Raw genomic sequence first — 27,342 nt, forward strand, 5'->3', positions numbered from 1 at the left:
CTGGGGGTTGGGATTGGGGAGGGTGGAGGGCAGGCGGGAAAGGAGGGTGATGGCACGATTGAGGAGCAGGGTCTTGAGACGCGTCTTGAAGGAGGCAAGGGAGGGGGCAAGGCAGAGTGACTGCAGGATGGAATTCCAGAAGGTGGGGGCAGAGAGGCAGAAGGCCAAGCCCCCAATGGTGGGGCGGGCAAGGAATGTGAAGCATGCTGAGCGGAGCGAGCGGCTAGGTTGGTAGGGGGTTAGGAGGTTGTAGAGGTAGAGGGGGGCAAGACTGTGGAGGGCTTTGAAGGTGAGGACCAGGATCTTGAATTGTATCCGCTGTGTGATGGGAAGCCAGTGGAGTCAGACAAGGATGGGGGTGATAAGATCACGGAGCCTGGTGTGGGAGAAGACACGGGCTGCAGAGTTCTGGATGATCTGCAGCCTGTGGAGGGAGGAGTTGGGGAGGTCGACAAGCAGTGAGTTTGCATAGTCGAGCCTGAATGTTATGAATGCGTTTATGAGGGTTTCGGTGGCCTGCAGTGTGAGACAGTGTCGGAGCCGGGCGATGTTGCAGAGGTGGGGAAAATCAGAGTGGGTCATCGCACAGATGTGGGGTAGACAGGACAGTTGAGGGTCAAACAAAACGCCAAGCTTCCAGACTGGCTTAGCAAGGCGGAGCGTGTAGCCTTGGATGGTGATGCTGTTAACGCCTGAGGTGTGGAGGCGCTTCTGTCAGGACAGCAGTGGTCCTGGAGTCAAGGATGGAGGCAGAGAGATAGAGTTGGGTGTCAACTGCACACATGTGGAAGTTGACCCCACGTCTGCGGATGATGTCACCAAGAGGGAGCATATAGATGTTGAAGAGGAGGGGACCAAGGACACAGCCCTGAGGAACGCCACACAAGACAGTGTGGGGGCTGGAGAAGAAGCCATTTGTGGAGATGAAATGGAGACGGTGTGAGAGATAGGATCTCAACTATTCAAGATAGAACCATGAAGGTTGAGGTGAGAGGAGAGGTGGTGGAGGAGAATAGAGTGGTCAACGGTGTCAAAGGCAGCAGAGAGGTCAAGGAGGACGAGGAGGCAGAGGGAGCCCTGGTCGCAGATGGACAAAATGGACAAAATGAAATAATATCCAAAGACACATTTGTACTATGTGACCATTTTCATTATTTTGCCATTGGCAACTAATAAGCTGCAATACTCTTAATTCTTGAAACTCTATAGATTTCACACCCTTGAGCAAAGGAGAATCAAGGTTCGCACATGTGTGTACATCATCTGCATTAGTTGCAGTTTTTTTCTTAAGTGAAATACAGCAGTTCATTAACATTTTAATCAGGAAGTGCCAATGTTATATGATGATTTTGTTTTGTTTTGAAAAGCTTATTTAGTAAGCCGAGTGGATGGCATTGAAACCCAAAAATGGGAGAATAATCGAATCAGCATTTATCACATTAGCAGCAGTAAGACTGCTGAGGAGACGCATGGTAAGTCAGGTTGGAAGACTGAAATGTGCTTGGCAATAGGCTTGTTGAGCAATCTAACATTTATCAGCCATAATGTCTTTACACTTTAATATTGTCATAATACTTGGGTTGAATTTGTGATTTTTAGTAATGTCGTTCCTGACACTTAGTAACAGTTTTCACAGATAATTTACAGTATTAAAATGGTGCTGACGTTCTAAGTACATAATATTCTCTAACGTTGTAACTGCTTAATTCAACGGAGCTCCCCTCCACAGCTTACAATATACAAGCTTGTTTTTTAATCTACAAAAGCTTTCAAACAAATTTCATGAGCTAAACTTTAATAATCTATGGACTTGTTGATAATTTACAGGTTTTGCGATTCATTTCAACATGTTGTTCTGAGTGAAGTAACAGAACCTACTCTAAATCTTTTTAGTTTGGACAGGAACGTTTTGAAACCATAACGCTCTTTAGTTACAGAGGAACTCTCTTACAACATGATTCTCTCATCTTCTCCAAGAAGAATGAGCTATGAGCAATGATTAGACAAGTTCCTCAGTCTTGAGAGAAGATGTCTTTAAGAGTTGTATACAATTTTAAATTAATTGAAAAACTAAATCTAGGACAATACGTTAGGATGAACCAAGACAGTAGAACAAGAAGACATAGGTTTAGAATTGCAAAGGGCAATTTTAGGACAGACATTAGGAAGCTTTTTTTTATCCACAGGCAGTTGCCAGAAAGGGTGGTTGAAGCTGGGACATCTTGATTCCTTTAAAAAGCACCCTAATGCTGTGACTGGAAGAAGGTAAGATTGAGGGATGAGATCAGATGGGTTGATGGACCTTCTTGATCCACACCGATCTTGTGATCTTGTGAATATCTCAGCGACTGTTATAAGTGAAAAAATGGCCTCCTCCAGATTGTCAAGTCAGGACCCATGTTACCATCTGCAAACTAGAAATGCACACAATGCATAGCAAAAAGCATCCCTGATGTCACTAACTTAGTGGAATGGTATTAACGTTATTTCCTGTGCATATTGTGCATGTATGCAATGAAAACAAAGACTTCATGATCCGGAAGTTGGCTTTTAGTGTAGAAAGTTAGCGAGTCAACACCAGAAGCCAAATGTGCTGAGCTTCTGGTTAGGGTGGGTCTACAGAACACCAGTGTTGTGAGTGAAGCTGTGTTAAAACAGAGGATGATCTTCCTAACAATTTTATCCTCCAGAATTTTTTCTTTGGTCAGCCGGTTATCTGACACATGTGGAAACCCACCACCATGCTTAAGAGTATCCAAACCAAGCTGAGAATTCCATGCATCCCACCTACACATGGAAATCCCAGAGATAAATTATTGGAATGGAATGCGCACTCTCTCCTGGAGGGCTGCATCCAGCTTACTTAATTCCGGAAAGTATTAGGTGCAGGTTGGCAAGAACCAAGGTTTGGGGACCCAGAGTGTGAGATGGGGCACTGCTGAAGACTTAACAGCAAAAACCTCATAGCTTGCCATTGATATCACTGTCCGGCATTACTCGTGACCGTCAACATTTAACATCATGGTCAAGATGCAAAAATGTTGTCACAAAGGCACCTTTGTTGAAACCAAGGGAAGGATTCAACATGTTTAGGTTGCCTAAAAGGAATAGAAATAGTTGAATTGTAATCAGAGTAAATGATGTCAGAGGTACAAAATGCACAATGAACTTTGGGTATTACAACTGAAATCATTGCTCTCACATCGTGAAGTAAACAGAATGGTTGAGTGTGTTTTGAAATTCAAACTCAACTATGCAATAAAACAGTGGGTGTGCTTGTTCTGGTACCAATGCACAATTGCTCAGTTGTTAGATATTTGGCAACACTAATCAAGAGCGGGTCATTTCAGACTTCATCTTCTGATTTCATGTTTCATCTTTCTGAACATGATTAAGTCAGACATGAGGTTTCAATAAATGCATTTTTTCCCTGATTTCATTGTGCAAAGCATTCAGTTTACCAAATATTTTCCCCATGTGTTCTCACAGATAATAAAACATGGCGGCAAAGAAAGAGATGGGATTCATTGAGCAGATGCAAGGCACTTCAGCACATGGACTGCATTTTAATAGGACTTTTATCATATTCTGGAACCTGATCAATCAATTCACTTCTTTGTTTGCTTCCCTTTTTCAATCTCTTTTACTTGGATTGGTACCTGATTTTAAATTACCCTGAATGTGAACTCAGTAACAGCAATATGAAGAGAATTAAGTAGACAGATTTGGCAGATTCTATACAATATAAAATCACATTTGTATAGCGCCTTTCACATCAGGAGGACATCCCAAGGTTTTAGCTTTTAATGTATACCTGTGTCTGTATGTTTGGGCCAGTGAAGGGGGCAAATTGAGACAGAATAAGGTGACCAGGATCTCTTCACCTATACTCTTTCTGAGGCAGCTATGATTTGTATTTACTGTACTTCACTTTTATTTGTAAGATTTGTTTTGTTTGTTTGCCTTTGCATTGCCTGAGTACTTTGACACTCTGACAAGTGATCTCTTAGAGAGAGAAAGGAGAGTTCAGCTTTAAGCCTAAAATCAGCACACTCAGCCAGTAAGAAACAGAAGTTAAGCCAGTAACAAGAGAAGGGTTCTGCTTTATATCAGCTCACCGACTAATCTCATAAATGCCAATCCATAGTTAGCCTTGACGATGTGTCCGGGTTGCAGAATTTAGGAATGAAAGCCTTTCTAAGTGACCTTTAACAAGGTTTTAACAAGGTAAATTAATAGGATTTCACCAATTGCCATTAATCTTCTTAATACTAGTTTGGGAGTATCATAATATCGGAGAGAACCAAATCTATCATTAGCAGGATTGCCTAAAGATCCACCACATTCTTAAGCACCAGAATGTAGCTGCCAACAACACCCCAGAGGAATGCTTTGCTTTGAATCCTGTAATGAAAAGTTGTGCCAGTAAAACAGACATTTGCGAACAGTGTGGAAACAAAACAACCTGTCAGTTGCTGCAGCACAAAGCAAAATCTGTGGGAAGAAAATTCATCTTCTCATTGTGTGCAAATTCCCACCATTGTCAAAAGCAAATTCTACAGATGTTGACCCAATCAGTGAAGGTTATGAAGAACATGTTATTGTGAATACTGTTACCAAGCAGCAAAAGTGAGTCATAGGTAATAACACAAGTTTTAATGGAAGTGACATGCCCTGAAGCTAGATAATGGATCGAGTGTTAACATTATAGAAGATAAAAAGAAACCCAATTACAAGACAAAATTACACTGGAAGACAGGGAGGCTCGGTCGAACAGGAGAGTTTTGGGACCCGCCTTGAAGGAGGCAAGGGAGGGAGCGAGGCGAAGGGAATGTGGGATGGAGTTCCATAGAGTGGGGACAGAAAGGCTGAAGGCCCAACCGCCAATGGTGGGGCGGGCCAAGCGGTGGTCACAACCTGTTGAGTGGTGGCAGCGGACAGGCTGATATAGGGTTAGTAGGTCGCAGAGGTAGGAGGGGGGCAAGGCCACAAAGGGCCTTGAAGACGAGGACAAGGATTTTGAACTCTATCCTCTGAGGGATGGGGAGCCAGCAGAGCTGGGCGACGGTGGGGTTGATGGGGTCACGGAGCCTGGTGCGGGAGAGGGCACGAGCTGCAGAGTTCTGGATGATCTTCAGCTTGTGGAGGAAAGAGTTTGGGAGGCAGACAAGCAGGGAGTTGGCGTAATCGAGCCTAGATATGATGAATGCTTGGATGAAGGTTTTGGTGGCCTGAGGGGTGAGGGAATTGCGGAGCCGGGCGATGTTGCAGAGGTGGTGGAAGGCAGAGCGGGACATGGCTCGGATGTGGGGTAGAAAGGAGAGTTGAGGGTCAAACAACATTCTGTCAGGACAGCAATGGTCCTGGAGTTGAGGGTGGAGGCAGAGAGAGTTGGGTGTCATCTGCATACATGTAGAAGTTGACCCGCATGTCTGCGGATGATGTCACCAAGAGGGAGCATATAGACATTGAAGAGGATATTAATAAACATACAGCAACAACTTGCATTTATATAGCGCCCTTCACGCAGGGCAGCATCTCGGAACGCTTAACAGTGGCATAGCCTGACGCTGAGCCGGTGGGAGGGAGGAGATGACTGTAAGCACAGTCAAAGAGGAAGGTGTTCAGTCTTGATCTAAAAGAGGGCAAGGAAGGTGCAAGACAGAGATTGAGCGAGAACTTTAGGGCAAGGTGGTTTAAAACATAGCCCGCAGTGGTGGAGGGGACAAGGGGCGAGCAGGAGGCCACAGCCAGCCAAGCGGAGGCAGCGGGCCGTGGAGTGGGAGAAAGCAGGTTGGAAAGTTAGGAAGATGCCAGCACGTGAAGGGGATGAGAGGATCTTGAAATGGATCTGTGATAGGAAACCAGTAGAACATGGTGAGGACTAGTGTGATGAAATACAGAGCTTAGTGAATGAGTATATGAGCGGCGGGGGTTCTGAATCAGTTGTGGTTTGGGACATCCTCCCGACGTGAAAGGCATTCTACAAATGTAATGTGGGTAGTGGATCTAAGGAGACCGGCGAGGAGGGCATTGGAATAAACCAGGTGAGAGGTGACGAATGTGTGGATGAGGGTTTCGGTTTCTTTGGTGTGAGTTGCATCATGCATCAAGTTATGATGAAGGGAGAGTGACAAATATAAAACAAGAGGACATAAGGATTTGCTTATTATCTCTGCTGATGTTTACGATCATGAGGACTTTGATAGAATTCTTCTTTGTTGACTTGTAATGCAGGTAGGGTGGAGAGAGGAATGCAGCTCGTAAAGTGAGTGGTGTGGGTGCTGTTTAAAAGCCTATGTTTGGAAGCAAATGGAAAAAGCTCAGCTTCAGTCAGCGTTATGATTTGTTTCAAGGTCTCCAGGAACATAGTGTCAAAAAGTACACAATATAGTGTCAGTACCATTTGTCCCAACAGATAAAACTATAGAGTTGAAGCAATGGAATTGCTTGGCATTATTACAAATGTTGATGAGCTCACCAAATGGATAAACCAAATATATCTTATTCCATTCATCTGCATGGAATACATTACAAATTAGTTACAAAGAAGAAATTATATTGCTGGAGTTCCAAGTGTTTTCCAAGTGAGGTGCATCCGGTAGATTTTGGCAAACATGTTTGCATGGATGATCCAAGGGCAGAGGGTTTATACTCTAGTTCTGAGGCTAGGCTGAAAATTTAAGGCAAAATGGACAGACAGGCTTAAGACTAGGTGGAATTTCAGGTCTCTGAAGTATCATTCATTTGTGGAGCACTTGCATAATCTGTGGCCATGGATAGAATTAAGAGATCGGAAATCACAAAAAGTAGATTTAGATCTTATGACCTGAAAAGACCTAATGGTGCAGTCCCAAGTATATAATTTAGGAGCTACATTTCTTAGGACTATAGAGATTTGTAAAAGGCTACCTCTGCCTCTTGCTCCATGATGGTCACTGAACAGTGGCAGGCTCGATTAGAGGGGCAAGCACTAACAAATGACATTCATTTGTGAGCGTTTCCACCAGAATATATGCAGTTGGATTGCAGAGGTTGATGCTAATCTTAAAACTTTAGTTACTATTTTTAAGAACTGATTTAAAAACTGCCTACTGAGTACACAAGGATTAGTGTTTAGATTGTAGACATATAATGTATGTGCATTTCTAACTGGAAAACAAATGCATACAGCTAATACTTCATCATGATGAAGATTGTCAAAACTTCAGTAAATTAGTACCAGTATCTAAACAGAGACTTATGGTAGATTAGACAGGAGACAGTTCAGGGGAAATACATCCAGATTATTTAAAAGATTACAAACAAATCAACAGAGCCAAAGAAACCGTGCTTCAAATAAATTTTAGTGTGTATTAACCACTCTAGCAAAACTCTTTCTGAGTTCTGTGACTTTTTTTAGTCCTGAAGTCAATACAATACACAATGCACTGTCCAGTCTCTCCATTGTCTTTCTAACTGAAACTTCAATGTACAACAGCTCTTAAACATCATACTTACCTCAGCATAAAACTAACCAACCAATAACCAACATTATTATGTCCTCAATACTGTTTTTAAAGGGACCCAGTGATTGTACTAAAAACATGTATTAACATAATTATATTATTTAGTAAAATTGTTTTGTTATTTAATGGAGCTATCGTCTATTTCAATCAATGTACCTGTATAAAACAAGACATTAATTTTGTTGTATTAAAAGTGAAGAGTACATTTGTACTTTCACTGACTGTGTGAAGAATTAAGGTAGTTTTAAAGCTATTTTTTTAAACCATGCAAATACTGAGTAAAATTGTATTGATCGCAAGCAGAAATGATTAATATCTTTTTGCAATACCAATATCCCGAATATCACTTTTTCAATGAATGAAAAAACACTCTCCCAAAGGAAAGGAAAAAAACAACAAAAATAATAACCTGTTTACCTTTCAGATCCATTTTTAGCATAACATTTTCAAACGTTTGTCTGAAATATAGTTTCATTTCCAAAACTGCTGACCTGAACTAATGTCCTCTTAAATATTTCCACATCAAATAATTCTTTGTATTAGATTTATAAATAATAGAACAACAACAATACTTTTAGATGGTTGAGAAGGCAGAATAAGAACTTTAGGGTTTCAAAGGGTAACTAAAGCAAAGACAGCAGGAAATATTTATTTTCCCAGAAGGAATTTAGCAACTTCCTGGGTTACCAGGAAGAGTGGTAGAGATTAAGATGCTGGACTCATTTAAGAACCATTTTAATGGAAGGTTGTTATGGCTTGAAGGCCTTGTTTATTGGAACCTCTTCTGTTATGAAGTAAATTTAAAAGCAAGAGAATAAAAATAATGACATTTGAAATAATGTTTGCCAAAATCTAAGCAAAAAATGTCAGATCATTGCAGCAATTCACTATATTATTTCACTTAAACTCCTTTCCTTTTCCTTTAAGGCACTGAACCTTAGCTATTGACAAGTCATAGATCCTTTTACAGTTTTTCTTATTTACATGGTATTGTGTAATCACAGTCACCATTACCTTAAGCAGGTGATTAACATCCTATAATGTGTTCTCTTATCCTTTGCCCTTTATGTATTTTGTCTCTCTCCTTTTAGCTTATTTCATTTTCTCACGAGTCCATGCTGATCGGAATGTTTATCCATCGGCCGGGGTGCTTTTTGTCCACGTTTTGGAGCGTGAATCCTTCAAAGGAGAATTTCCTCCTTACTCAAAACAACTTGGTAAGAGAAGACATGCTGCAGTGGACAAGTACCTCTGTGGTTACAGTAGACATGTTTAGGCACTGCAATTTTCTGAAGATCAAATGCCTAGCAAAATATTGAATGGGATCTCTTAGCGGATTTTTTCCTCACTAATCCAGGAACACTGGATCTCCTTAATTGTACATCCCAATGCTGTCCTGGCTGACATTAGCCAACTCAGCAGAAATAACAATTTGAATATGGAACCCAGTGCTGGACTGCCTTATCTACTTGACCATCAGTGGATGGGTTCAAATAATTTTGACACTCAGTTTATCTTGTCGACTATTTTTGCTGATCAGCAGATTGCATGAGATAAAAACTAAAGCACAATTATTTGAGTTGATAACTTGAAAGAAGCATATGGTTAAGAAATACCGTGGATTAAATTTCCATGATGGCTTAAATAAAAGTGTTCAACTGTTCACCAAAAAATCATTGCAAATGGTGAAAAAAATAAACAAAACAGCAGGAAAATAGTGAAAGAATGTTTAATTTTTCAAAGAGTTTCTCGTGACTTGCACCTGGGGACGTCCTCCTGACGTGAAAGGTGCCAAACAAATGTAATTTGTTGTTGTCGTGACGATATGTTTTAAAATAAATGAAAGTTCTTCAAAATTAGTTTCTCCGCATCAATTATATTAAACTATATTTAGCAAACCTGTTGAAATTGAGTAGTATAATCCCATGAAATTTGTAAACAGTATTTGCAATGCTCTATATCAAAAACATTCTATTCTAGTAAATAAAATAAGTGGTGTGTTTGCCTTTAAATATTTGTTCTGTATTTTGATAACAAACAGCTGATTCCATGAACGACCCCATCACATTCAAGACAAATTTGAAGGGCTTCCCAGACAGACCTGGCTGGCTACGATACATCCAGAGAACTCCATACAGTGACGGAGTTCTTTACGGATCACCGACTCCTGAGGATGTTGGCAAAGAAACAAAAATTGAGGTAACTTGAAATTTTCAGAAGGAAAACTGCATTCTGGACATCTCAGATAAAGAAATTTCTGTTTGTTAATAGCTTATTGACTTCATGCTGCAGTGCAGGTTATCATTTGTTATCTCTTTCTTAATGTATTGAATGCATTAGAATATACAACACAGAACCAGGCCATTCAGCTCAACTGGTCTATGCCAGTGTTTATGCTCCACATGAGCTTCCTCCTGTCCTTCCTCAACCAATCCTTTAAGGATACTCTTCTATTCCTTTCTCCCTCATGTGCCTATCTAGCTTCCTCTTAAATACATCTATGCTATTTTCCTCAACAACTCTTTGTTGAGTTGTTTATTGAGTTATTAAGTTATTGTGAATCCATTCACGGCCTTGCACCCTCCTACCTCTCCGACCTACTATCCCCCTACTTACGTGCCCGACCCTCCGTTCCTCTGCTCCACATCCCCCGCCCCAACCGCCCTACCATCGGTGGCCGGGCCTTCAGCCTCTCAGCCCCGAGGCTCTGGAACTCCATCCCCCAGTGCCTTCACCGCCTCCTCCCTTTCCTCCTTCAAGGCCGGTCTCAAGACCTTTCTCTTCAACCGTGCCTTCAGCTCCCCTCTCGACTCTCTACCCCCTCCTCGCTCCCTCCCTTCCCTCCCCTCACCCTGACCATTTCCCCCCTGCTCGGGTCCCAACCCAACTGTCCAGCGCCTTGGGACGTCCTTCCGACGTGAAAGGCGCTCTATAAATGCAATCTTGTTGTTGTTGTGGTAGCATATTCCACATTCCCTCTACTCTCTGTGTAAAGAAATGTCTTCTAACTTCCCTATTTGATCTCTTTGAGACTATTTTATATTGATGTCCCCTGGTTTTGACCTCCCCCACAAATGGAAACATCTTCCCTATGTCTACCCTATCAAAACCTTTCATAATTTAAAGACCTCTGTCAGGTCACCCCTTTCCCTCTTCAAGATAAAAGAGTCCAAGTACGTTCAGCCTTTCCTGATAGGTATAATCTCTCAGTTCTGGGATCATCTTTGTGAATCTCCTTTGCATCCTCTCCAGTGTCTCTACATCCCTTCTAAAATGTGGGGACCAGAACTGCACACAGTATTATTATTCTAAGTGTGGTCTAACCATGGTTCTACAGAATTTTACCATAACTTCCCTGCTTTTCATTCCCTCCAGAAATGAACCCCAATTCCTGGTTATGGGGATAGGGCAGGTAATTAGAGTTAGGTCAGAAGATCAGCCATGATCTTATCGAATGGCAGGGCAGGCTCGAGGGGCCGAATGTCCTGCTCCTAATTCTTATGTTCTTATGTTGCCTTTTTCATGGCCTTATTAACCTGCGTTGCTACTTTTAGCGAATTATGTATGTGTACCTCTACTAGATCCCTTTGCTCCTCTACCCCATTTAGGTTTTTATTTTCCAGGATGTATGTGATGTATTGTGTTTTACCCTGGTTCTACCTGCGCTTCTTTATCCTCTGCAGAGGCTGTTCCAGCCCAACTAGTTCAGTTCTGATGAAGGAATATGCCCAAAACTTTAACCAGCTTTTTCTTTCAATTGCAGATTGACCTGCTGTAGATTGCCAGCAGTTTGAGTTTTAAGAGGCAGGGAAGACTGAGGGAGGGAAAGAAGCCTGGAAACCGTTTTCATGCTCATCACTTAAGAAAATGTTAAATGTTGCAAAAGGAAAAAAGGGTTTACATATATCTGCTTGGGCCATAGTTACAGCTTGGATGAGTCAGATTTTGTTATGGTTCCAAACAGCCACAACTAAAGGGAAACACTTTTTAACTAGTTATTCTTTGTGTGGAAAATACTGCCCAAGCTTTATTATTGTTTAAAAAATTAACAATCGCCAGGAGCTCTTTAAATCCAAGAGGAAATATCATAGTACATTTCTTTACAAAGTATCTTTTTTCCAAACTTCTATCCCTGTTACATAACTGGTTCCTTTCTGCATACTCAGTTACAGCACAAGCCGTGCTGCCCTTTTCATATGAATATGTTTTCTTCTCCCTGTCATGAGTCACAGTTTCCAATAGTGCTGTGCAGTGACACCTATTAAAATGATCAGTGTACTGACCGTGCAAACGCTGCACAATATTTGATGTACCCTAGTTTGAAATGATAATTCTTATTTTCTGTATCCCCAGAAGTGCAGTTATGTGTTTTGCGTTCACAATACAGAATGTGAGTTGTGAGTTTCTATTTTATTTTCCATCATTCTGGGCTCTAATCAAATAGTGATCTTTTCACTAAATGTTTAAAATAGGATTTGCTCTCACAAAGATTTAGTGGAAAGATTTACTACTTTTTAAAAAATTATGGACGCACAATTGACCTCACTAAGCCAGTCTGGAACATTGGCATCTTGTTTGACCCTCAACTATCCTTTCTACCCCACAGCCATGCCATGACCTGCTCTGCCTTCCCCACTTCCGCAACATCGCCCGGCTCCACCACTGTCTCACACCGCAGGCCACCGAAACCCTCATACACGCCTTCATTACATCAAGGCTTGATTATGCAAACTCATTGCTTGTCAGTCTCCCCAACTCCTCCCTCCACAGGCTGCAGATCATCCAGAACTCTGCAGCCCGTGTCCTCTCCCGCACCAGGCTCTGTGACCCTATCACCCGCCTCCTTGCCCACCGCACCATTCTGCCACTCTGCCCCCACCCTCTGGAACTCCATCCCTCAGTCCCTCCGCCTCGCCCCCTCCCTTGCCTCCTTCAAGACCCATCTCAAGACTTCCTCTTCGACCGTGCTTTCGATCTCCCTCCTTCCCCCCCTGCTCTCCACCCTCCCCGACCCCCAGCTCGGGTCCGAAACACTGACTGTCCAGCACCTTCAGACATCATCCCGACGTGAAAGGCGCTATACAAATGTAATTTTTGTTGTAGTTGTTTTAGCTAACAATGTAAGTTAGTCTCTGCTGTTTAGTTTACTGAACAGAAGGCTTCAACTTCCATTGTTTGTGAATACCTTTATATAACAACAACAATAACAAATCACATTTGTATAGCTCCTTTCACATCAAGAGGACGTCCCATATAGCAGCAGGCGCTATTTATAGGGTTTACCAGTTTCCAATTTTAATTTTTTTTTAGATTTTTGGAAGATAATAGTAACCTTTGTTTTGTTTTTTCGATTTTTAACAATCTTTAATCAGCTTTTAATTGTTATGTTCATCTCTGTTTTATGTTACTGATTTGCTTTTGATATATACTCTTTTTGACAGGTCACTGCCTGTAATAGACGTACATATGAAACTGCAAGGCACACTTTAAGCATCCACATCACGGCTGCAAATGGTAAGGAACTTGACATCGAATGGTTCTTTAACTTAATGAGGTGTTTTATAGTGTAGTTATTAATTTTGAGACAGGGTACCACTATTCTATAGTTAAAATATTACATCAAAACATATTTAGGTATCAGCTTGACTCAGTTGGATAGCATTCTTGCCTCTGGGTCAGAACATTGTGGATTCAAGCCCCAAGTCAAGACTTTGAAGTCTCAAATTTGGCTATTCTCCAGTGCAGCAATTTGGACCATTACATTGACTTTTGGATGAAGGAACAAGCCAATTTCCCTGTACTGTACTCTTTCCACTCTGGTCTATTGCTTCACCACACTCTCTGTTTCACTATTGATCCCCATGTCTTCAGCAATTATGGAGTCCTGTAGCTCAGTGGTTAGAGTACTCGCCTCGCAAATGAGAGATCTGGGTTCGATTCCCGGCAGGGCAAAACGTTGGGCAAGTTTCCTTACTCCATGCCTCTGTTTACCTAGTAGTAAGTAGAAACCCAGTTGTTCGTCAATTGGCTGATCGCTTTTCCAGGGATAATAATTCTTTTTTTCCATCAAAAAAATAATAATAGTTTGGTCACTCAATCCATGACTATTTGTGGGACACTGCTGTGCGCAATTGGCTGCCGCGTTTCGCCCACAAAATGTACAGCCAATTCACTTTGCAGTATATTCTGTGAAGCGCTTTGAGACGTCTCAAAGATGTGATAACGCTCTATATCAAATGCAAGGATTATTATTATTATGCGTCTCACTCTCTGGAATTATACCAGGGCTTAAAGGGTTGAATTATGAGGACAGGTTGCGTAAACTTGGTCTCTATTCCCTCGAATTTAGAAGTTTGAGGGGGAATCTGATTGAGGTTTTTAAAATAATGAAGGGATTGGATAGAATAGATACAGGTAAACTATTTCCTCTGGTGGGGAATCCAGAACAAGGGGCAGAATCTTAAAATTAAAGCTAGGCCATTTAGGAGGGAAATCAGGAGGCAGTTTTTCACCCAAAGGATAGTAGAAATCTGGAACTCTCTCCCCCAAAAGACTCTGGATGCTGGATCCATTCACACTTTCAAGATGAAAGTAGATAAATATTTGGTAGGTCAGAATATTAAGGGTTATAGGGCAAGGGTGGGTAACTGGACTTGAGGTGTAGATCAGCCATGATCTTATAGAATGGCGGAACAGGCTTGAGGGGCTAGTCCTGTTTCTATGTATCTATATATATATGAATATGTATCCAAATCTCTTCACCATATATCCTCTTTCCCTCTTCAAACAGTAGTTTTTGACTTTTAATTAAAACTACCCATTCTTGCCCTCTGCTCAAGGGTGTCCATTGTCTATGGGAGATCTTCGAGACGTTGAATTTTTGTGAAATGTGCTGTAGAAGTGCAAGTTATAGTTCTAACATACAGATTAGTGTTGGCTCATGGTGCCTCATTGTGTCTTTTGCTTTTCCAGCTCCCCACTGGGGCTAATCCTGTTTTCCTGCTTCTTCCCATTACCCCCTAATATCTTTAATCTTCATGTGTTTATTGAATTTCCTTTTAAATCTTGTATTGAAATGATTTCAACAGCCACATTTAGTAGTGTTCCACATCCTAATAACACTTTGTGTAAAATAATCTTCACTATAGCCTATGCTTTTATATTCTAGTATGATTTGAGTTTACGCCGCCACTCAGATGCCACTTTTCTGTTTGAATGGATGAGGAGCCAAATATCTTCCAAGATCAAACATATTTACATTCTTATAATAGAACACCACTGTCCAGAAACATGCTTGTGAAATTCTCTGCTCCTTCTCCAAATACTCTAGCTGGATGCCTGGTCTTGAGTGCAGAACTCGACTGCAGATGTGAGATTAGGAAATCTCCTTCATACCTAGATTTAGCCACATCAATCCCTCAATATAAGAATAATAATAATCTTTGCATTTGATACAGTGCACTTTACATCAGGAGGATGTCGAAAACTCTTCACAGGATTTACGATAAAATGCAGTGACTTTGCTTTTTGTAGGCAACAAATCGATTAATAACCAAGCTTCCCCCGCAAAATATACAGTCAATTCACTTTACAGTTTATTCTGTGAAGTGCTTTGAAACGTCTCGAAGATGTGATAAGACGCAATATCAAATGCAAGGATTATTATTTATAAATTAATGAGCATTCACAGCACAACTCTACACCACTTAAGTATCAATATTTAGTGACTCACTTCATGGCTGTTTGTGGGACATCACAATGTGCATATTGACTGCTGTGTTCACTTACAAAATACAAAGTCATTCCACTTGTAATGTTGGGGGAGCATCAGAGGTGTACTCCTTCAGATAGGACATTAAACTGAGGTCCTGTCTTGTCTTTCCTGGTGGATATTAAAGAACTCATGGCACTATTCTAAAAGGGAAGGGAGTTTCTCCCAGTGTCCCGGCCAACAATCCCCCAAATAAAATTGGTCATTCACTTTTTTGCTATTTGTGGAACATTGCTGTGAACCAATTGGGTGCCACTTTGGCACTTTACCCAATACACAGTCAATCTACCTTGCGATAGATCTTGTGAAACACTTTGAAGCACTTTAGTTACATGATAAGGCACTAAGTCAAATGTGAGGATTCTTCTTCCTTTGGAGGGGAAAATGCTCTGATGCAGGCTTGCATGGACTAATTTGGGCTGTTGGACCTTATAATCCTAAATTCAGGGGCAATCTGAGCTACGACTGAACCACCCTTTAATCTTTCTCCCATATTAGTGCTCAAACAGCTTGAAGCTCCTACCCACCCAACCACCAGCTGTGATTGATCTTCGCTGACTCTTGTATGTTGCAACGTAATTTGTTATAATTTAATATATAGTTTTTATACCGAAAACTCAAAGTGTTTCACACAATTAGTTACTTTAAAATGTAGTGACTGTTGTTATGACTGCAAATGTGATGGTTAACCTATGGCAGCATTTTGTTGCCAGCAAGATGTTGTTAGTAACAATGTTTATCTGTTTTTTGGGGGGCTAATATGGTGATGGAGGGTTATTCAGTTTTTTCTATGGTTATTAGGATGCTGGAAGAATATTGTTCAGAACTCCCTGCTTGAAATAATTCCTTTCGATCTTTAATAATCTTCAATCTTTCACAAGCTGCAGGTCATTCAGAACTCTGCAGCTCGTGTACTGTCCCGCACCAGGCTTCGTGACCACATCACTCCCACCCTCGCTCGCCTCCACTGGCTCCCCATCCCCCAGAGGATCGAATTCAAGATCCTCATCCTCACCTACAAGGCCATTCACGGCCTCGCTCCCTCCTACCTCTCTGACTTACTATCCCCCTACTTACCTGCCCGTACCCTCCGTTCCTCTGGCTCCGGTCTGCTCCACATCCCCCGCCCCAACCGCCCTACCATCGGTGGCCGGGCCTTCAGCCTCTCAGCCCCGAGGCTCTGGAACTCTATCCCCCAGTGCCTTCGTCGCTTCCTCCCTTTCCTCCTTCAAGGCCGGTCTCAAGATCTTTCTCTTTGACCGTGCCTTCAGCTCCCCTCTCGACTCTCTGCCCCCTCCTCGCTCCCTCCCTTCCCTCCCCTCACCCTGACCATTTCCCCCCTGCTCGAATCCTGACCCAACTGTACAGCGCCTTGGGACGTCCTCCCGACATGAAAGGTGCTCTATAAATGGAATCTTGTTGTTGTTGTAATATACACCAGAGTAGACCTTGGTTTAATGGCTTGACAATAGTAATAATAATCCTTGCATTTGATATAGCACCTTATCACATCTTCAAGACATCCCAAAGTGCTTCACAGAATATGCTGTAAGGGTGAATTGACTGTCAGTTTTATGGGTGAAACGCGGCAGCCAATTGTGCACAAACAGTGGTTGATTGAGTGACCAAATTATCTTTTTTTTGAAGGGATTATTACCCCCAGAAAAGCGATCCGCCAATCGACTAACAACCGAGTTTCTACTTACTGCTACGTAAACAGAGGAGTGTGGATTAAGGAAACTTGCCTAATGTTTCGCCCTGCCAGGAATCAAACCCAGGTCCTCTCGTTGAGAGGCAAGTGCTCTAACCACTGAGGTACAGGACTCCACAAATGCAATGATTCCCTCAGTCATGCCCGCCTAGATTAGAAGATCAGATGCACGTGTGGAGTTGGAGCTCACAACTTTCTGATCTAGAAGCGAGAGTCATATCAACTGAGCCAAACCATCAATGAATCAAAACTAATATTTGGTTTGGTATTTATCAACCATTGCTTTTTCAGTATAAATAGTATCTCTAAAAAATGTTGTTCACATGTCAAAGGAAAGGTCCAAGGGTTTTACTATCCTCCCAGAAAATGCAAGTTAAAAAGATAACTGTTTCAACACAGATGCTGCATTCTGCAGATTGATTCTTCATCATAAAGATTTTGCAGTGATCAGTTTCATTTTCCTGTGTTCATTTCACAATTTAGCTGATCAGTTAATTCTTAAGATTTGCTGTAATATACAGCCTGGGTTTGAATTTGTTCTGTTAACTCACACTTAACTTCTTCCTGTTTAAAGATTATCCTATGCAATATCAAGCAGAGTTCTTTGTGAAGAACATGAATGTGGAAGAGATGCTGGCAAGCGAAGTGATTGGTGAATTTCTGGGAGCAGTAAAGAGTGTTTGGCAACCAAACCGCCTCGCTGCTATTGACATTGTCTCAGCTCTGGATAGGGGCGGGCGAGTCCCACTCCCCATCAATAATTTGAAAGAAGGGTGAGTTTAATGTGCCAGAAAAATGAGCAGAATAATTTTCAGATCACTGTTTAATCTACCAAGATTAAGATTTGATGATAAGACATGCCAAATATTTTAGTTCCAAATATCTTCAAAAGTCTTCAGAACATTGTCTTAAAATTTAAAGTCATGCAAAACTTGGAGTTTTTTTTAAAAAAAACATTGCTGAAAAGCAGCTTAAAAACTAAGCCTCAATTTCAGAATTTTCCACAATTCTGCATAATTATTAACAGTCTAAAGGCTAAAACCAAGAGAATTTCTCACATTTGTTCTCTTCTCCACCTAAGACAAATAGGCAGACTCGCCTGTAAACAACTTATTTTGCCTAAACATTCACCAGATCACGTGATATTCACAGAATTGCAAGAAGCTATCACTATTTCCCTGCAGTGGTAATTTCACTTCCCTTGAAAAAGTATTTTCCCTACAAAAATACAATCACTGCACTTACAGTAATTACATGTAAAGCACTTTGAGTTCTAGTATTATAGCCATTCTGTCAACTGAAAGGAATATTACTATTTTCTTAAAATCTTCCCCCCATGTTATTGGAGAGGCAATAACAAATCCTTTGTATTCACATCATCAACGTTTTAGCAGTGAAGCAGAAAATAGCTTGGGTAGACTCTGAAGCTGGGCAAGTAAGGGGGTTAGACCTTGTGAGACAGGGAAGAGAGGGTTCTCTGGGAGTAGAGGCAGAAGGTTGGGGAAAGACATGTATCTGGAATACAGTCAGTCGGAGAGAGAGGGAGATCTGTGAGATTAAGGAGAGAAGGTTAGTTGAGGATAAGGTCAATGAGAAATGAGATGACTACTAATGCTGCCATGTGGACAAAGGTTGAAAATGTCACACGCTGTTTATTCCTACCTCCCTAGGGTTTACGTGATGGTGGGTACGGATGTGCCATTCTCATCCTGCCTCAGGGAGACAGAAACCCCTCAGCACCTGATGAAGTGCAGCCAGCAGATGGAACCTGTCATCAGCTGCGACAAGAAATTTCGCTTCCATTTTGACATTGACTGGTGCAAACTGTCCTTGGTAAGCTCTCCCCCACCGGGATCGTGCTCAGTTCCCAGCACCCCATCTCTGCAGTGCAATCTCCATGTTCCCATGCTCTCCCATTACATGCTTTATGTAACCACCAGGTTTTAATAACATGGCTCAGCACTATTACCAAATTGCACACAGATAAGCAATTCTTCAGTTCTCGGCCTTTTGAGTGTTTTGAAACATTTTGAAGCTGTCACGCTTGTTGTGCAAAATCTGGTTTCCTTTTGCTTATTCGTTTGGACAGTCATTTTTTGGAAATGACTTGTGGACAAGTGATGAGGAGTTGAGGAGATATGTATCAAGGTGTCCTGCCTTTGTAAACAGATATTTGCTCAATTTTATCTTGAAGATGGTAAAGATGACCCTTTAATGCACTGAATTATTCCAGGTGAAAAATATCAAAACAGTTCATTTTTCCTTGTCCAAGCTTGTCTTCATAACCTTATCACAGACTTCTGGTAGTTTGCCCAAAGGATATAGCAGCTAGGGTGTTAATTGACTCATCGCTCACATTGTCAAAACAGTGTGAGGCAGCAATAAACAAGGCAAACAGTATGCTGGGCTATATTGCTAATCATTTGAGTTTGGATTCTCAGAAGTCATGTTCAAGCTGTATAGTTGGACTGCAGATGGACTGCTTACAGGTCTGGTAGGTAAGGGGTGATCCAGGCCCTAGAGCAGCACCAAATTACATTTGTGTAGCATCTTTCATGTCAGGTGGACGTCTCGAGGTGTTGGACAGTCAGGGATTTGGACCCGAGCAGGGGATGGGAGGGGTAAGAGGGTGGCCAAATGCAACAAGCGTGTTCCCCAGTGTTAGATGATTAGGTAAATTAGGCCTCTTGAGCTTTGAAAAGAGATGTCGATTTCAAATAGATTGGGAAAGCAAACCTAGAATAATACTTTCATAATACGCCAAGACAGCAGAACAAGAGGATATATGTTCAGGATCGTAAAGAGCAATTTCAGAAGGGACAAATTATGTATTCCTTTACCCAGAGGGTGATTGATGACTGGAACACGTTGCCAGGAAAGGTGGTTGAGACCAGGACACATTTAAAAAAAAATAACTTGATACTTTGATGGTAAGATGATGGGGTGGGCATTCTGAGAGGAGGAGATCAAATGGGCCAAAGGGCCTCTTCATCTGAAATTTGTGATCTTATGTTGCACACTTACATCAACACAGAAATTATACATCTCACCATCTAAACCCAGTTCTCAGAAGTGAAAAGCCAGTAGGAGCTTGGAACCCATGGTACTCAAAGCCACATAGTCCAAGCACAACTTTCCTTTCAGGATTTCCTGTGTTCTGAACATATTTTCTGTGTTCAGAGGTGAGTTGCTGGCATCTCTGAACACAGTGGAGACTTTGACTTCACAGTTCTCTGACAACAGTGGTATTTGAATTGTGAATAGTCCATTTCAGTTACCACAACTTCCCTATAAAAGAAGAAATGAGAATCTACATCAGCAACCATAGCTTCCCTCCAGGAACTGGGATCTGACTACTGCAGGAGTCTACTACTACACTACCTTGTGACCATTTGGACATGTCTTTTCCTGTTTTTCTCTTGTTTCCTTCATATTGACTTACTGGCTGCTGTCTACTTTAGTATGGACTTTGCTGCTACAAGTTTACAGAAAGCCCACAATATGTCCACAATGCCCCTAAGAGAATCACCTCAAATATTTCTATCTTCAGAAAGGAAACATTTTGTGTAGATGTGGGGAGAAAATCCACCTAGGTCTAGATTTGCTCTATTTATGTAATCTTTAAGCACATCCAGAATTTGGCAAATTGTTGAATTCATTCTTAACTTTCTGTCTTAACAGTCCTCCAGCCTCAATTTTTCCAAAGCACTCCTCGCTGGTCTCCCCAGCTCCACATTAACAAGGTTTAAATGATTCAAAGCTCTGCCATCCATGCCCTCACCTGCACCAGGCTCTGCACCCCCATCACCAGAGGTCTTGCCAGGCTCCACCAGCTTCCTGTTGAAGAACGGATGGTTTTGAAGTTCCTCACTTCCACTTTTAAATCTCTTCACCCCCTGCCTCTTCGATCTGCTCCCTCCCCACTCCTCTACCCACTGCCTTCACTCTGCTGGCTCAGCTCTTCTGTGTGTCCCGTGTTCCCTCCGCTTCACAATTGACAGCCGTGCTTTCACTATGCCCTGAATCTCTGGAACTCCCTGCCTCAATCCCTCGGTCTTCCTCCTCGTTAATTATCTTCACACCTGAAGACTTCCCTGTTTAACTGTGCCTTCGTTTTCCTCCCCTCCCTTTTGAGCCCGCGGTCAAACCTAACCAATCTTAACCTCTCCGAGACCCTATCCGAATAAAAGGCAGATAACTATCAAGGCAAGTTGTTGTTGTTGTTAACTTTGAAGCCAGTTTTCTATAGTACTTAAAATACCTTACAGAAAATTTAAAAAATAGCCAAATTCTGGTGCATCTAAAATGTTTAATAATAGAGTAAGTATAGATCCAGGTGGAATTTCTCCCCAGCAAATGCTGAAGTTGAACATCATGTGCATCTCACAGCGAGAGAGAGAGAGAGAGAGAGAGAGAACACAAATCTCAGTGTATCTGGCGATTCTGCCTTGTCTCAATTGGTGCAAGGTGCATTTGTTCAGGTCAATACCTAAATCCAATTTACATAGGATATAAGTATCCTCTTTTCACAGAGAATAGCAGCTTTCAGGAACCAGGATGAGTGGTAAGCAATTTATGTTTCCATCACAGAAGCCAAAATGGTTCAGTAGTTCAGCTAAATGAGGCCTAAATGATCTCATGGTATTAGATTTAACAATGTCTTAAAATTTAAGATCATGCAAAATTTTTGGAAATTCTTAAATTCAGTCTTCATTTGGAAACTGAATTTTTCTTTAAAAGATTGAATTTAAAATTTACACTGATCCTAAATTTCAAGACAGGGACTTTTCATACCACAGTTGTTTTAATGTTACGGGAGTAATTATCAATTATTTGTTGTATAACTAACACCTTTTATTTCAACACATTAACAGAAGAATGGGGGTGGGGGCAGGTGGTGATGGTGGTGGGGAACAAATAAACTAGCGGCAATTATTTTTGACTTGGTCTTGGTGTCAGGTCGATGTATGGAAGAAGCCGGCTTCCAACAATAATTTGGTTTTTGGAGACGGTGTCCTACCTGACGATGGAGAATATGATCCACCTTCCACCAACCTGAAGAGCAAGGACTATTACACAGACTTTGTGATCACGCTGGCAGTGCCCATAGCAGTCTCCCTGGTGCTGTTTGTCGTGCTGGGGTACATCATGTTCTGCCGTCGGGAAGGAGTGTAAGTACTTGTAGTGCTATCAACAAACATTTACACAGGCATCCAGACAGCTACACACTTTTTTTAAAATCGAAATATTTGACAGCAAAAATGCCTGGATACTTTCCTTTTTACAATGATTTGGACACCTCTGGGGCTTATGTTGTGCTCGCTACCAAGTGTAGAGACTGACAATGTGGTTATAAAAGTATTGGGAAAATCACATTCTTAACACACCTTGTCACACCAAGCACTTCACTTCACACCAAGCAGAATATCTCTACCCTAGAATAGTATTAGGAATAGATCCTGCTTCATCCTATTTCAACTCCTACTGATGGTAATAATATCACAGGTGCAGTAGATCAAATGAAGAGACACAGCAGGTAGAGAATGCATACATCCTCTGTCCATGTCATGCATGAATTCATATTTCAGCTCCATCCATGTGAATTTATTTTTCTCCCCTTTTTCTGTGGTCTGCTGTTTCATCTTGAGTCTCCATTACACTGGTGTCGTGTGTTTAAGTGTGTAACCACTTTGGCCCCGTGTACCTCCGAGACAGATACTGAGAGCCAGCCCCTCGGCTCAGCTTCTCAGCATCTGGTGGAGGAAGGGCTACCCCGAACAGATAGCTTTTTTGATGTTTCGAGTACCAATGGCTATTATTTAATTCATTCATTTTGTTTTGTTCCTAGGCAAAAGAGAGCCATGCAAACACCAGAGTAAGTGTCTTCTTTCCTGTTTGTTTTTTAATTGAACATTTTATGTTTTAGTTTTTGTCATCAGACCACCACCTTGCCACTTATTAGGCTTCATGTCTGCTTCGAACCTTTCCTCGCTTGTCTTTCCATTTGGATTAGCCCATTTCTCATGGTTCATTTCACACCGTTGACTCACAGTTGAGGAACCCATTCAGTCAGATCTTTACATAGTGCAGGGAGGGCCTTGAGTCTTAAGTCACTCCTAACACCCTAATTCTATGTGAAGTCTTTTCTTCGTGGTAGGAAAAGCATGGAAAATCGTAGTGATAGAGACGGCATTGCTTTTGTTAGCTCCTGGATTTGAAAATAATGACAGCATCTGAACTCCCACTGGTTTTCTGTGAATCTGTGCATCCCTCTTGGGGATGAATAAGCACCAGCCAGTTATTAATTTCTGTGAGTTTTATTACCTATCCCATTAAAATCTCATCCTGGCAATAACAGTGTTAGAGTAGATGTCCTCCTCTTATTGCATTCTTAACCCTCCCTCCCTCCCATGTTACTGATCCCTTCAACTTCACGGTAGGGGCGGTGGGGGGGGGTCACCTGGTTTGTGAACTCCCCATGGCTGCTCTGATGCTTAGACAAGAGCTTTGATTGATTGGTGAGTGAATGTGATCGGATGGATTTTCTCTCCTTTGTTTTGAGGTAGAATGTGTTCAGCAGGATATGAGACGAATCTGAATTGGATTTGAGACTGGAATTTTTACTTTGGCTCCTTTTGGACAGGAATCCAATATTGTACCATTGGAGCTGCTCTGCCCCAGCTCATGCTCAGACACAGCACTGCCACAGCACACATTACATTACAGAAACCTAAATCCTTCTACGTCACATCTCAATATTCAGACACCCTACAATACAAAGCGTTACCACACAATAGCAGTCATTGACAGCAAACGTAAACGCAAGCAATACCGAATGAAAGGATTTCACACGGAGCCAATACCTGTAGCCAACAGCAACAACTTGCATGAATATAGCACCCCTCACGCCCTGCAGCAATGTCATTTCAATATGACTTAAAACTCACTTGTCGTTTTATTTTGATAATTTTAATTCCTGAAGCATGTTAGGCTTGAAGGGCTAAGGAAATAAGGCAGGGCAGTGGGATTGAATGAACAGCTTGCTCTGAGAGCCGGTACAGACTTGATGGGCCAAATAGCCTCCTTCTGTGCTGTAAATTTCTCTGATTCTATGATACCTCTCTCAAAGGCGTTTTATTCCTTTTACTTGCCACTGGACGCAGTTTCACAGGTGCCTGGCACTTCTGTTGACAGGCTTTCCACTACGATGAATGAGGGGAGAGAAGGAGCACCAACAGCAGGAGGAACATGAGAGTGATCAGAGACTCAACATTCTACCAAGTCGTAGCATGGAAGATGATTTTGTCTTCAAATTTATTTGGTGCAGAATTGAGAACTCCAGATTGTTTAGATTCTTAAATTCAGTCTTAATTTTGAAACATTTTCTGTGGTTCCAGCTTCCAAATTAAGACTGACTCACACTTGTGTTCAAATCCCTTCACTCTGGCACCTCCCTATCTCTCTGACCTCTTCACTCTCCAATTCACCACCTAGTGCCTCTGCTCGACTTGCACCAGTCTCCAGCTTGTCCCTCTCTCGCTCCACCCCACCATCGGAGGTCACGCCTTCAGCCATTACGCCCCAAAACACTTGAACACTCTCCCTCAATCCCTCTGCCTTGCCCCCTCGCTCCCCTTTTTTCAAAACTGCCTGAAAACCTTGCTCTTTGACCATGCTGACAGCCACCTCCCACTCGCCTCAGCTTGGAGTCATGCTCCGCCACTCTTACGTGCTCTGCCAGGAGGGCATTATATGAGTGCAAGTTGTTGTTGTTGATTTAAGAATCTTCTATAATTCTGCGCTCTTAAATCTTAATTTCTAAGGCAAAATGGGCTACCAGCTAGGACTAGAATTATAAGCCTGAATGGGAAGCAGGAATCCTGTCTGGAATCTCTGTTGTGCCCTCTTGTCCTGCTGCTTTTAAAAATAATAATAATCCTTGCATTTGATATAACGCCTTATCACTTTGTTGCAACGTCTCAAAGCACCCATAAGATAATACTAATCCTTGCATTTGATAGAGCGCTTTATCACGTTGTTGAGACATCTCAAAGGGCTTCACAGGATATACTGTAAAATGTAGTGACTGTGTTTTCTGGATGAAATGTGGCAGCCAATTGCCACAGCAGTGTCCCACAAACAGTCATGGATTGAGTGATAATTTATTTTTTTGGAGGGATTATTACCCCCGGAAAAGCAATCCACCAATCGACTAACAAACAGGTTCCTCCTTGCTGCTAGGTAAACAGAGGTGTGTGGTGTAAGGAAACTTGCCTAAGGTTTCGTCCTTAAACATTTATTTTAATGGAAAACATTTAAATACGTATTTAAAAGATGCATTCAGGAAATCTTTTGGCTCCCCTGTTCAGCCATCGAGATAGGTAGATACAACCATTTTTTTAGTGGAGAAAGAATAAACAAAAATATTGGATTACATAATGCTCATCCTTGTTCTCAGTAATGCAAAAAAGATCATCCGATTTGAGCATAGCCACAGCAATACATAAGAGCAATTCACAAGGAATTTATGTAATTTTGAACACGGAATATTTTTTAATATATTCTATATATAGATGATATTTCTGGTCCTACACAAGGCTACAAGGAGCACTGTCGCTTCACAGTATAAACTGTGCGCAAATATGCTTTGTGCTAGCAGATGCTATTTTGAACAGTTTTTTGTAAAAACACATTTTGATGTGCAAGATTTTTATTAAATAATAGTAATAATAATAATCATTGCATTTGATATAGCGCTTTTCACGACTTTGAGACGTCAACGCTCTTCACAGATTATACTGTAAAATTAATTGACTGTATATCTGTGGGCGAAACATGGCAGACAATTGCGGACAGCAGTGTCGCACAAACAGTCGTGGATTGAGTGACCAAATTATTAATTTTTAAAAATTTATTTTGAGGGATTATTATCAGGCGTGTGGAGTCAGGAAACTTGCCCAAGGTTTCGCTCTGCCAGGAATCGAACCCTCGCTTGCGAGGAGAGTGTACTAACCACTGAGCTACAGAGCTCCATAAAGGCAAAGAACAGCAAGATTGTTTGTTAAAATTCTAGTTTTACTGTAAAAGGTTAATATGTTGGTATTGCCATAACGTTTTAAACAAGCTTTCAATTCCTCACCTCTAAAAGCCAGTGGACTAATGCTGCTTTGCTGGCCATCTGTCAATGAACATTAACTTGTCATCTTAACAACTTAAACTTGCTGAGATAGAATAGAGGGCTTCTGCTCTAGCACCAAGCTCCTTTCAAAAACGGGCTTGCTGGGAGAAATTCATGTTCTTCCTAGGCCTCTCTGAATTCTGTGTGTTACTTAAATCCTAGTAACTTACCTCGGCTTCTTTGTGGAACATTGCTGTGGCAAATTGGCTGCTGTGTTCACCCACAAATTATACACAGCCTCATCTTTTACAGTATATTCTGTGAAGTGCTTTGAGACATATCGACGACTTGATAAGGCGCTATATCAAATGCACAGATTATTATTAATCATAAATTTTTGTGCATTTGTACCAAATTCCAGAGTGACCCATCTGTGAACCTGTGCCTATTTGGGTTTGAGCACAGCTCAAGTTGCAGTGCTTTGTATTTTTGTATTTTCACCACACTTAGTATTGACACTTTCCTATCTAGAACATAGCACACATATAGATATTGCCGTGTCACATTGATAGGAACATGGTGCTTTGGTGTATCTTTATCAGAGTTAGGAAGTGGTTTCATTAGAGCATGGACTCTGTCTCAAAACAGATATGCTAGAAACAGACAGATATTTCTGTGATTTTCCAATTGCTAACAAAACAATTGAAAGAACATTGTAATAGATTGACTATGGAAACCTGTAACTTGAATTTGTCTGAAAAGAATGTAATTAGATACTAATACAGAACTTGCAATTTTTGGAGTCAATAGTAAGAACATAAGAAATGCTACGACGAAAAAAGACCAAGGTCCATCTAGTTTGCCTTCCACCTTCCTGGCGATTGCATGTACATACGTCACAAACTACCTATGTACTATATCCCATAATGTTATTTCCTAAAAGAAAATTATCTAATTTGTACAGGCATTAGTATCTTAACTTTAATCTTAACATAGCTACATTTGGTAAGAACAGAAACAAAAATCAGAGATTGCTGGGAACATTCAGCAGGTCAGGCAGAATCTATGGAGAAAGGAAAGTGGGTCAATGTTTCGGGTCCATGACCCTTCGTCAGAACTGCCAAAGGGTCAGTTCTAAGCGCTCTGAGACGCCGTCCGGCGTGGAGGACGCTATATAAATCCAAGTTGTTGTTGTTGTTATTGATGAAGGTCATGGACCTGAAATGTTGACCCA

The 27,342-nt window shown here is 41.5% G+C and overlaps 1 protein-coding gene across 5 annotated transcripts in view; it reads left to right on the forward strand.

Moving 5' to 3' along the window:
* Positions 1 to 1,367: 1,367 nt before the first annotated feature.
* Positions 1,368 to 27,342, forward strand: part of sgce (sarcoglycan, epsilon) — a gene marked incomplete at its 5' end in the record, with an annotated part of 31,402 nt that continues 5,427 nt past the window's right edge. For 3 of the 5 annotated variants that reach the window (XM_007909253.1, XM_042331950.1, XM_042331952.1), the window contains 8 exon segments: positions 1,368 to 1,472; positions 8,600 to 8,725; positions 9,550 to 9,707; positions 12,950 to 13,022; positions 17,565 to 17,763; positions 18,661 to 18,823; positions 21,950 to 22,161; positions 22,839 to 22,865. In XM_007909253.1, coding sequence (XP_007907444.1) covers positions 1,368 to 1,472; positions 8,600 to 8,725; positions 9,550 to 9,707; positions 12,950 to 13,022; positions 17,565 to 17,763; positions 18,661 to 18,823; positions 21,950 to 22,161; positions 22,839 to 22,865 — 1,063 coding nt within the window. 5 annotated transcript variants of the gene reach the window in all.

Source organism: Callorhinchus milii, unplaced genomic scaffold, assembly GCF_018977255.1.
Source record: "Callorhinchus milii isolate IMCB2004 unplaced genomic scaffold, IMCB_Cmil_1.0 Scaffold2, whole genome shotgun sequence".
In the NCBI taxonomy this organism is placed as follows: domain Eukaryota; kingdom Metazoa; phylum Chordata; class Chondrichthyes; order Chimaeriformes; family Callorhinchidae; genus Callorhinchus; species Callorhinchus milii.